The following is a 12360-nucleotide window of genomic DNA, read 5'->3' as shown; positions in this document are numbered from 1 at the left end:
CAGCAATGCAAAAGGGTTCCTCTGTCCCCACAGCCTTTCCAGCATTTGTTGCTGTTGTCCTTTTTGATGTATACCATTCTTACATGAGTGAGGTGTTATCTCAATGTTGTCTTAATTTGCATTTCTCTGACAATCAGTGACCTAGAGCAGTCTTTCATATGTTTGTTAGCCTTTTGGATCTCCTCTGAGGTAAATGTTTTGTTCATATCTTCTGCCCATTTTTGAATGGGGTCATTTGCTTTTTTGATGCTAAGTTTGCTGAGCTCTTACTATATTTTGGTGACTAGTTTCTTGTCTGATGTATGGCATGTGAAGATCTTCTTCCATTCTGTGAGGGGTCTCTTTGTTTGTTTAATAGTTTCTTTGGATGTGCAGAAGCTTTTCAATTTGATATTCATTGGTTTGTTTCTGCTTTAGTCTTTCTTGCAACTGGGTTTATTTCATCAAAGATGTCCTTGAGGTGTAGGTAGGAAAGTGTTTTACCAATGTTTTCCTCTAAGTATTTGATTGTTTCTGGTCTAACATCCAGGTCTTTGATCCATTTTGTTTCTGGCGAGATAAAGTGGTTCAATTTCATTCTTCTGCATGTTACAACCCAGTTTTCCCAGCACCATTTATTGAAGATAGCCTCCTTCCATTTAATGCTTTGGGCCCCCTTATTAAAGATTAGATGTCCATAGGTGTGGGGATTTATTTCTGGGCTTTCAATTCTGTTCCACTGGTCTGTGTGCCTATTTTTGTTCCAGTACCATGTTGTTTTGATGATGATGATGGCTTTGTAATATAGTTTGAGATCTGGGAGTGTGATGCCGCCATTTCTGTTTCTTTTCCTCAAGATGGTTTTGGCAATTCTAGGTGTTTTCAGGTTCCAAATAAATGATTGTAGTATTTGTTCTATTCTCTTAAAGAAGCTTGGTGGAACTTTGATGGGTATTGCATTAAATTTGTATATGGCTCTGGGGAGAATATTCATTTTGATGATATTTATTCTTCCAATCCATGAGCATGGGATATCTTTCCATTTCTTGGTATCAGTTTCTATTTCCTTGAGTAGCGACACATAGTTTACAGTATACAAGTCTTTCACTTCTTTGGTCAACTTTATTCCTAGGTATTTTATTGATTTTGATGAAACAGTAAATGGGAGTGATTTCTGGATGTCTTCTTCTTCAGATTTAGTGTTTGCATAAAGAAATGCCACTGATTTTTGTACATTGATTTTGTAGCCTGACACCTTGCTATATTGCCTAATAACTTCCAGTAGTTTTCTGCTGGATTCTTTAGGTTTTTCTATGTATACTATCATATCATCTGGAAATAGTGAGAGCTTGACTTCTTCCCTTCCAATCTGTATTCCTTTGATTTCTTTCTCTTGCCTGATTGCTATGGCAAGAACTTCCAATACTATGTTGAAGAGTAACGGTGACAGTGGACAGCCCTGTCTAGTCCCTGATCTGAGGGGGAATGCTTTCAGCTTCTGTCCATTGAGTATGATGTTAGCTGTAGGTTTGCTATATATAGATTCCACTATCTTGAGGAATTTCCCATCTATTCCTATTTTTTGTAGAGTTTTGAGCATGAATGGGTGTTGGATTTTGTCAAAGGCTTTCTCTGCATCTATTGAGATAATCATGTGGTTTTTGGCTTTGCTTTTATTGATGTGGTGAATGACATTGATTGACTTATGGATGTTGAACCAGCCTTGCATTCCTGGGATGAATCCCACTTGGTTGTGATGAACAATCTTTTTGATGTGCTGTTGTATCCGGTTGTTCAAGATCTTGTTTAATATTTTGGGGGATATAGAAATTCTAACTGCGTCTGCACATCTGTACAATTCCGAAGCATGATGGGGAAGAAACTTAGGGTAACTTATATGGCTGAATCTTTCAGAATATTCCAAGCTATGATAGGTTGTCATACCATATATCGGCATGTACCCAGACTCCTAACAAATTTTTCTTAATGTGATACTCATATTTTTCTTCGGGGTTTATACATTAATATAAATATTGAACTTTAAATATTTTTTCTAAATTGGTAGATATTCCCAATATGAAATAATATGATTTTAATCTTGCTTCCTAGCTTTGCTCCACTTTGCTTTCTTTTACAATGTGTGTAAGGAGAAAAGTGTGATGTTACATGCTGTCAAAATAGAAAAAAAAAATTAAATCCCACATAAAAAAAATAAAAACACCAAAAGGTCCATGACCTAAAAACCCATTTTCAAAGAGTTCTTCCTCCTATTTTCTTTCACCTTTTGTTCCCTTTATCTTCTTTAACTTTATTCATTTATTTTGATAGGACAAAGAGAAGAGAGAGAAGGAGAGAAAGAGACAGAGACACCTACAGTACTGCTTCACCTCTTGTGAAGCTTCCCTGCTGCAGATGTGTACCCGGAGCTTGAACCACTGCCTGACCCCTGCTCCCTTTATCGTTTAGGAAAAAAAAAATGTAGTTGATCTTTTGAATATGTATTTTTGAGGCATAAAAAAATCGTACAAACAAATGGAGTATCTTAAAACAACAACCTGTCACTAGTTATGGTTTTCTGAATCTGTTGGTAAATTTTGGTTTATACTACCGTGTGCCTCTGACATAAGCTAGTGGCAGAAGACCTCACTCATGTGTTTTGAGATGGGTAAACTATTGATTAGGGTTTCTTAAATCCCCTTCACATGGCTTCTCTTTTCCTGCCCCAAGCAGACATGTTTCCTTTACTTGATGACTTCAGGATTCCAGACTCAAGAAATGAACACCTCTTTCAGACCTGTTCTTATTTCACAATTGTTCGTATCTTACTGGCCAGAGCAAATCACATGGCATCTCAAGTGTAAGAAATACGGACATTTCTTGATGGAAGGGGAACACTATTCATTTTTGTAAACGATCATAATGAAGAACCAACAGAAATAGGGAAAAAGACTAAAGCTTCTTGCCTTTCTATGTTTTAGTTGAGGTATGTATAGAGAAGAAAATGTACCAAGATGAAAGGATAAAGGAAAAATACGAAGTGAAAATAGTAAAATTAACTGTGATAGATTCAGTTTTCCAATTATTCAGGCCAAAGTTTTAGCATGATTGGATGTATCTTCAAAATACTTTCCGGATTTTGGCCTCTTCTGCTTGGCTGTGCTGATAATGTTGACATTCTTCATTTATGCTTGTACCTTTCCTCTCTCTTTAAAAAAGCAGCTGGAATGGTGTTTTATAAATATGTAAACCAAGATTCTCCAGGACCCCAAACCCACAAATGCCTTTCCATTCCTTAAGTCAGTTCAGTGACCTCAGATCCTCCCTTCCTACCCTCCTATACCCCATCTGCTTTTGGGCCTTATCTACTGTACCTGTTCTCATTGTCTAGCCATAAAGGCCCTCTCGTTTCCTGACCATGTCACACTTGTTCAGCCATAGGGACTTAACACTTCCTGATCCCTCTCCAAGGAACATATCTTCTCCCCATCCCAGTTTCTATATTGTTTATTTCCTTTTCTCCCAAATTTCCATGCAGCTTACTCTTTGAATAACAAACTATAGAAATGATCCCTGAAAGTATAGTCTTCGCAGCTTACTCTTTGAAACCTTTATCTTTGCTCAGATGGATTTTGCACTTCTGTAGCCAAAATTGTACACCGTGCTTTTTTGACATTCCTCATCTGACTTTCCTTTTGTTTTTGTCACTTTTTCATGTATTGAAAACCTCGTCCTTCCAGAAAGTAAGTTTCTGCAGGGCAGGGTTTGTTATGTTTCATTCACATCTGTATTCTTGAGCTTCAGGATAAATTGGATCTCTCTAGATTCTTTAGTATTTCATCCATGAGTAAATGATTAATTCAAAGGACTGTTTGGATCTAGTTAGATCAGTTTCCACAGTTTATAGCACTCTGCCTGTTATAATGCATTATTACATATAGCAATGTCATTCTTTTGTGTATTGTCTAGAACTGCTTTTGCACTTTGCCAGAAGAAGTAGTGGTATAAGAAAGGCCTGTAAAACCTGAACTATATACTATCTGCTTTTTTTTGTAGAGAAAAATTTACCTCTTCCTAAGTTAGATGACACTTAGCATAGTGCTTGGTACATAAATTCTGAACAATGCATGCTAACTGTTTCTGTAGGTGTAGTTATTATTATTGTATTTTCATCATTGAAAGGACAGCATGTAGTTATTCATAGGGGTACATGACTTTTATATTTTCTAATGCTTTAAGCCTATTCATATCACAGAACTAGAACTCCTTGTTTTTGTTCTTCACTCTGCCATAAGCTGAATTTAGTGAGAAGTGAATAAATTACTGGTCATAGATTCATAACAACTTGGAAATCATGGGAGCTATATGTAAGCAGTTAGTAAGGAAAAGCTATGCCAGATATGGACCCACGCTGTCTAGCTTAGTTGTCCATGTTCTTTCCTAATACAAGCTTTATACTACTTCATGGCCTTTCTGAATAATTGAATGTACATTGGCTCTGAGCTGTTGTAAGATTTTGACACAATTTCTGATACCCTGAAATTTATAGGTTGTGATAATAACTGCTTTTAAAAAATCTGTTTCAGGGAATAATAAATCACAACGGGAGGAGCTGGACTCTATCCTTTTTCTTTTTGAAGTAAGTCTTTTATTAATTCATTTATATTTTAATATTCTTGTAAAATAGTGATATTTTAAGTATATAATTTCACTTAGGGGTGAATAGAAATGATAAACTATCCTTCCACTTTTACAAATAATGCTGTAAAAACAATCTTGTAATTTTTTGGTTTAAAACACTGGAGGATGTTATTGTTTAGATGAGCAAATATGCTCATTTTAAATACTAATTTATATTCTCATATTACTCTTTTATAAAGGCCATGTGAACTTATATGTAAACTTATACATGAACTTATATGTAAGCTTACAAATAAGTCTTATGAAAATTTCCTTGACCAACAGTAGAGATGATATGTCTTTTTAACCTAGCCACACATGAAAAAACACGCTGTTTTGTATATGTGTTTTTCTGAATACTAGTAAGGATGCAGTCTTTGTACATGTCTTTGCACTCACTTAAAATGACTCACTCATTTAAAATGATATTTGGATACAGTTCTTCATCTATGAAAGTTTTTCTTTTCAAACGTATTAGACAACTAGCCAGATAACTGATCTCTTGAGGACTAAACTCAGAATACATATACTTTGAAGAAACATTTGCTTAGGTTGATATGATAACAGCTTCATGATTGTAAAGAAAAAAAAAAACCAAACAAGCCACCTAATGTGTATTTGCTGTCGAGCTGGTTGGAGGGGATGGCCAAGGAGGAAGTTCTCTTCATAAACCGGGCATATAGAATAAAGCAGATGTGGGGAACCTTCAGCCCAGGTCTTGGCTCATGGCTGATGCTTGCTATCTGTTGTTCCTTTTTTCTTCTTTGAGAGCAGTGCTTTCTCTCTGGATTAATACACATTGATTCACTGCATATTTTAAGGTGGTTATTACATTTCCTGGGAGTAAAAGCTCTGTAGATGAATTGTTTTTAATACAAACTTTAATTAAATATGTGCTGAGTGTCACTTATTTGAGTACATCCAATAAATTGTTTTACTTGTGCAATGATTTGTACATTTGCTAAAGAATCACACACACACACACACACACACACACACACACACACACACACACACACACATCTTGTAAAGCATGATAGTAAAACCCCTATTCTTGACACTTCCTCCCTACCCATTTTAAGAATGTGAAGCTGCTTAGGTGCTCCTGATCTCATCCCTTTTCTCTTCTGAAGAAAGCAACTTTTATTGTGTCCTTTCTTTTAAAAATGATTTTAACCCATTTATTTACTTTTGTATTTTTCTCCTTGAACAATGAATTTAGTAGGTTTGGTTTTGCATATAATGAAGTTAATCTTTTTTATTTAATTTTTTATTTATAAAAAGGAAACATTGACAAAACCATAGGATAAGAGGGGTATAACATCACATAATTACCACAACCAGAACTCTGTATCCCATCCCCTGATATCTTTCCTATTCTTTAACCCTCTGGGAGTATGATCTCAAGGTCCTTGTGGGATGCAGAAGGTGGAAGATCTGGCTTCTGTAATTGCTTCCCCACTGAACATGGGTTTTGGTAGGAGGAGCTCCAGGACATATTGGTGGGGTTGTCTGTCCAGGGAAGTCTGATCGGCATCATGCTAGTAGCATCTGGAACCGGGTGGTTGAAAAGAGAGTTAACATACAAAGCCAAACAAATTGTTGACCAGTCATGGAACTAAAGGCTGGAATAGTGCAGATGAAGGGGGGGGGGGTGTCTCTGTTTTGTAGATAGCTAAAAGGCATATTTTAGTTATATTCCAAAGGGCCTGTGGCTATACTAGTGTTTTTATTTATTTCCTTTTTTGTCTGAGCTTGAAATCTGATATGCAGGTGGATCCTAGTTATTGTCTGGAGAGATGATGTCATGGCTGGCAGAAGGACCAGAAAGCTGGATCAGGGAAGAGAATAGCTCACAAATATAGGAAATGTGTATAAATATTGTTGACTGTAAACCCCACTGATTTGATGTGATCATATTCAGCTTAGGAGCCTATGTGACCTCGGCATCCCTGTAGATCTGAGCTCACATTCTGTGATCATAAGTAGGAACATTCCAAGCTGCCCCAATTATCAGGACCCATCTTCCTCAGGTGTAGCATAGAGTATGTTATGCAGCCTCCCTTCAGAGGATGGAACATTCTCTACCATTGTTGATCCAAGTTGAGGGCAAGGTGCTATGGGGGCCCACAAAGGGGTCTGTTTTGTTGTTCCTACTAGGAATGACCAGTTACAATGGAAAGAGGGATCTATTTGAGGTCTAGGCCCATCATGTCTGTTTGGGAATCTCAGGACTCCCCGACTAGGGCCCTAGCTGATGGGGTGGCCTGATAGTGACTAAAGTCATCCTTAAAGTATGCCAATGTCTTGCCCTTATTCAGCTTTTGCAGTCCTCGCTTTGATGAGGTTAGCTTTGGAGTGAGTGAGAAAACTGTAATAGGAAGTAGGTGAGGAGGGTATCTAAGTCTAAGTAGACACTATTTCATTATGAACTTGATACTGACTCACTACAGACTATTGTGTTTATTTGCTTTCAGGTATATATTTTGGCCTAATTTATGGATACATGTGGACATATGTCCTATCTTATGGGACCTGGTCTATATCTAGGTTTTGGGATTTTGTTAGGAAGTGTACCTCCTGGAATGGAATTTGAGAATACTATGAAAGGAAAGGTCTCACCTGACTAATGAGGGTGAAGGGTTGACATTCCATGCCTGACGTCTCTGGACACAGTCTGAAGTGAAGCATGCTGAGGTGGTACTCATTGCGTTGATTAGGCTGGGATCGGCAGATGCAATATCATTTGGTATGAGTTAAGAGAACCATGCTGGAAAGTAGCCCCACCCTAGAGGTTCCAAGATTGGGGGAAATAGAGGCTTTAAAGAGGAAGCAGGAGGTTCCTGCTATCTTAGGGTTTAAGAAGAGAATAGATAGTTATTGCTATAATCACATTGTTTGGCAATTGGGTTAACTTTGAAAAATTCCTTTGTTAGGATTTGCTGTATCATATACAACATCACCATAATTTATGTCTTTTGACATTATTTGTATATAGTTGTGCCACCGGTTGCTTCTGTTCTCCCTGGTCTAAGAGGGTCAACATATCACAGACTCAGCCTATATATTAAAAAAAACTCCGTCTGTGATATAAAAGCTTTGAGACATACAATCAATTTTCCCCTCTCATGTTAATTAAATAGTGATTTATATGACTACAAATTGATAGGAGTGTACATAAACACCATTCCCACCACCAAAAAACTGTGCCTCCCCTCCCCCAGCTCCGTGAAGCTAAACATCCACCCTCACCCTCAACCCAGGGTTTTTACTTTGGTGCCCTACTCCAAAGGTAGTTAATATCATGTGATACATAATCATCTATAACTTGCCTTTTATAGTCTATTTTATTTCTAAGATTTAACCATGGTTTTCAATATATCTTTATGGACCAACAAGATAACTCATCAAGGTGCCTGCTGTGTTAGAGATGTGACCCCTCTTGGAATCTGGCCCCCATTTCAATGTGGGAATTTTTGTGGTATGGTATATTTCTCTCCCTTTTTTTGTCTCCCTTTCTATCTGTAGAAGTTGGCTCAGAGTCGTGAAGGCTTGGCGATGGCAAAACATCAGTGACAGTATTACACAATATTAATTTCCTTCTCACATCCTCCAACTTTCCTATACATCCCCACTTCCCTGCCCCATTCCAGATAAAGAAAACACTTTCATTTTTCATTCCAGGATAATATTCACTGTTTCTCCTCCATCCCTCTATTTAGGTATAAATTTGGGTTGGAATAGCATGGACATGAGAAGCAAGTTATAGCACTGAGCTACAGAGAGTACCAGTAATGATGTGGGCTTCTTTCAAGGCAGATAGGAGAAGGGGAATAATAAGAGGTTACTAGCTTTTGTTTTTCTTTCACAATTGAAGATGATAGATTGTATGGATTTTTTTGCAAGCCTCCAATACACCATCTTCCTTCCCTTCCCACCCTATTCTCCCCTATACATCATGTTAATTGGAGGCAGGACTCTTTAAGTGTGTAGTCTTGCTGAGTAGAGTTGTATTTGAAAGTCATCACTGACTGGCAAAGAATCCAGGCCTATAGTGGAGTCTCTGTCTATTTTAATGGAGCTCAGCACTGGATCTCTTGTTATTCATTGTTTCAAATGAACTTACACAGTGAGCCTTCGATTCTTTTTCTCAGAATAGCAGAAAAAGACTTTTAATAGCTTTCCATATAATAATAAAACACTGCATCCACAACAATGCCTGGAATTGTGCAAAGGAAAGTGAAACAAATAGTGACTTTCACTCTCTATACACTTATTTCGTATATGCCATTTAGTAATTTGAGTATTGATTTTATTTCATATACAAATACATTCATTCATGTTTGTACATGCATAACATCTCTCAGTTTTCTACATAATAATCTAATCCCCATGCATCTTTTATAACTGCTTGAAACATGAAAACAAATTGGAAGTTCCTGTACACATTCAGTAATAATGCTTAAGCTAAATTATAGACAGGACAACAGTCAGGGTAGGTGCCCCACAGGATTTAAAACCCTTTTTCTTTACATAATGGCTAATGCCCTTTTTTTTTTTTCAGAAGCAAATCACACAGAACAAAACAGCAGAATTGTATTTCACTAGTACCTAGTTTCTATGGCTTTTGTTTTTTTTTTTATTGTTTCTTATTCTAGACTGTCCAGTGTTTCAACATACTTTTGTGTTTCTCTCTTCTTCCCAATAGGAAGGACTTACACAAATCTTTCATGATGTTAGTGCTTTCTATTTTCTTTTTTACAGTATGGACCATTTTGTTGTTAATTGAGTAGAAGAGAGAGTGTGAAGATATAAAATGAATAAGAAAAGCAGATTCTACTTGAATCCTTACAAGTTGTTCTCCCTCCACCCACCGCATTTGTTTGGAGGGAAATGTTTTTACAACACAGTGGGTGTCTGTAGCTTACTCTTACCCCCAGCCTGGGACCCCAACCCCAGAGTTCCTTGGTTTGGTAGAGTACCCCAGCCCCATCCACGCTTTACCCTATGTTCTCCCTTTCTGACTCAGTCTCCCATGTTTTACGTATCTGTGTGGTCAACCAGCATTTCTCCCTCTCTTCCTGACTCATTCCACCCAACACATTAGCTACAGGTTTCAAGCAAAGTAAGGCAAAGATTGGGATTTTAGTTTGTGGCCTAGTATTTGGCCTTTTGATATTTGGCCTTGGTTCACCTACATTGCTCATATTGCTTTGTCCACTTTGCCTTCTTTTTTTCTGATGTCTTTGCTTTTGTTGTTGCTATTGTTTATATTTCCACTTATACTCTACCACTAACTCTACTTAGAGTTGGAGTTTGCTTCTTTTCATTTAGGACTCATTTCAATAATTCTTGAAAGGCAGGATTAATGGTGGTGAATTCCTTCAGTTTCTCTGTTTTTAAGAAGGCTGTAATTTATCCTCCATACTTGAAAGATAATTTGGCAGGATAGAATATTCATGGCTGGTAATCTTTATTCTTTAGTATAGTGAATAATATTTCATTTCATTCTTTGCTTGCTCCTAGTATTTGTGGTGAGAAATCTGGAGATTGTCTGATGGTTCTGCCTTCATATATCAAATTCATTTTTTTTTCCCCCTAGTGGCTTGCAGTAACTTTTCTTTGTCTTTGTTTTTGGGTAGTTTTATTATGATGTATTGTTCCTTGGACCATTTTGAGTTGTAAGTCCTGGGTGTTCTTTTGGCTTCCTCTGTTCTCGTATTTCCAGCATTTCCAAGGTTTGGAAAGGTTTCCTGTATGACTTCTTTAATCTCTGCTCCTCTCTCCTCCTCTTCATCTTTATGGGAAAATTAAGTTCATATTGAGGATTTCAAATAACAGGATGCTTCAGTAGACTTTTTTTTTTTTATTACTTTTGAAGGAGTATTCTATGGTGAATACAGCTGTTGGATCACTGCAACAATTGTAAATGATTGATTGTAACTAAGAAAAAGCCAGTACCAATTCATATTTCCTAGACTACATTTTTGAAAGAACTGAAATGACAAGATGACAGGCATACCCATCCCCATCTCCAAAACCAGTCCAAGTTCCAGTTGGCAGCAAAATAAATGCTACCAGTTACCATGACCAAAATACTGTTTTCACCTTTATGACACAGAGGTATATATTTTTTGTGTTATGCATATAATTATAGAGGTGTTGATTTTGGTTTTCTTCACAATGCTAATGACACTTGATTTTAATTAATGTTGAGCTCTTGGTTGGAACAACCCCAGATGACAACATTACTTTTATGCCACAATGTTTTTAGAGTCTTTTCAGCAGACTAGACATGCCCTTTCTCACTGGTCTCATGTGTTCCTGTGGTGGTGAGTTAATTCAGTAATTTCTTTGTGGTTCTGTGATCCATAATTTGAAGAAATAATATAACACTGGAGAAATAATAAAATACAGACCTGAGTCTTTTATTTCTATAGTGCTAGATTATTCTGGTGTCTGTTTTTGATCATGATGTATTTGAAGCAAAATATAAACATTTAGTCCTTTCTGGAATTCTTTAAATATATTATTTGTGGTTGGAATTTGATTACATAGTATTGTTAATTATTGAAATTAGATTGCAAGTTGAAAGGAAACATTTCCCCTATTTTTAAAAAAAGATTTATTTATTCTGAGAGAAAGGGTGGGGGAGGGGAGAAAGAGAAATAGATTAGAGCACTGCCCTGACATATGAGGTGCTCAGTGACATGCCAGAGATCAAACCTAAGGATATCAGACATGCAAATGCTCTGCTCCATGCACCAAGCCATTAAACCTTTTTCAAATGTTAAAGGGTCCATTTTCACTGGGTGCTTTAAGTTTTATATTTACTCTTCAAGACAGAAGTTTTATTTTTCTGTTTTGAAACTTTAGGTAAGGAGCTTGGGATTGATTCAGTAGCATATACTGAATTACTCAATCACTATGGGAGAAGAGAAACTGGAGACAGGATGTACATGGGAGTCTGAAATTACTTGTGATTATCTGTTGTAGCCCAGGTGCCCTGAGCTTCCTGGCATGCTGGCGCCTCTCACATTTTACTTGTTGGTAACTGACATCTTCAGGAATAGGTCCCCTGAAAGGTAGCAGTAGCCAGTGGCTCCAACAACCCTTTAAGGGCAGATGACAGAAACTGTACCAGGACTGAATATATGGAAATTTTACATAGAGCATGTGGAATGGAGTGTAGTTATTGTTAGAACAGTGGGGTATATTTAAAAAGCTTTTCCCCCTCCCTTTTAATTGGTTGGGATTAATGTGCTGGTCAATTTGGGTGAATTGACTTCTTTTTAAAGCAAATTTAGAGAGGACTTATGGGAATATGTACTGTGTTGTAAACTGACCACAACTTTCTGTTTGTATGTAGCAGAATTACTGTTACAGAGTGACACCTAGTGTTTGATGTTCTTGTGACACCGGATATAGTGGTGGGGAAGAGTCCTGTGGCCAGAAGTCTTCACTGCATAGCACATATGTTTGTGATTGAACTCTTCCATGTAAAAGGAAGCCTTCTTTTGAATCTGTCTTAGTAAGTGCTTTAAACAAAATGGTTCATCTCTGAATCTATTAACTTTGATCAACATTGATAGTGTTTTTCCCTACTTCGCAGTACTATACACAACTCGACTGGTGCTCTTTGATATCCTTCTGCCAGCTACTTCAGTCTTTGTTCAGGTCTTCAGTTCTCCTTCCCCAGCTCTT

General features: G+C 37.1%; 1 protein-coding gene and 2 pseudogenes across 5 annotated transcripts in view; 2 read left to right on the top strand and 1 right to left on the bottom strand.

Annotated features, from left to right (window-relative positions):
- RALGAPA2 (Ral GTPase activating protein catalytic subunit alpha 2) overlaps positions 1 to 12360 on the top strand; it is a 322655-nt gene that overhangs the window by 37448 nt on the left and 272847 nt on the right. For all 5 annotated transcript variants that reach the window (XR_009548379.1, XM_060186046.1, XM_060186059.1 and 2 more), the window contains exon 3: positions 4563 to 4615. Coding sequence is in view for 4 of the 5 variants with exons in the window: in XM_060186046.1 (XP_060042029.1) it covers positions 4563 to 4615 (53 nt within the window). In the remaining variant the exon portion in view is untranslated. The remainder of the gene's footprint in view (positions 1 to 4562; positions 4616 to 12360) is intronic.
- The window catches only part of LOC132536841 (translation machinery-associated protein 7-like), a 209144-nt pseudogene that overhangs the window by 107349 nt on the left and 89435 nt on the right, over positions 1 to 12360 (top strand).
- LOC132542628 (small nucleolar RNA U3) lies at positions 3431 to 3565 on the bottom strand (annotated as a pseudogene).

This window comes from Erinaceus europaeus, chromosome 1 (genome assembly GCF_950295315.1).
Source record: "Erinaceus europaeus chromosome 1, mEriEur2.1, whole genome shotgun sequence".
Classification (NCBI taxonomy): Eukaryota; Metazoa; Chordata; class Mammalia; order Eulipotyphla; family Erinaceidae; genus Erinaceus; species Erinaceus europaeus.
This window is presented reverse-complemented; position numbering and strand designations above follow the sequence as displayed.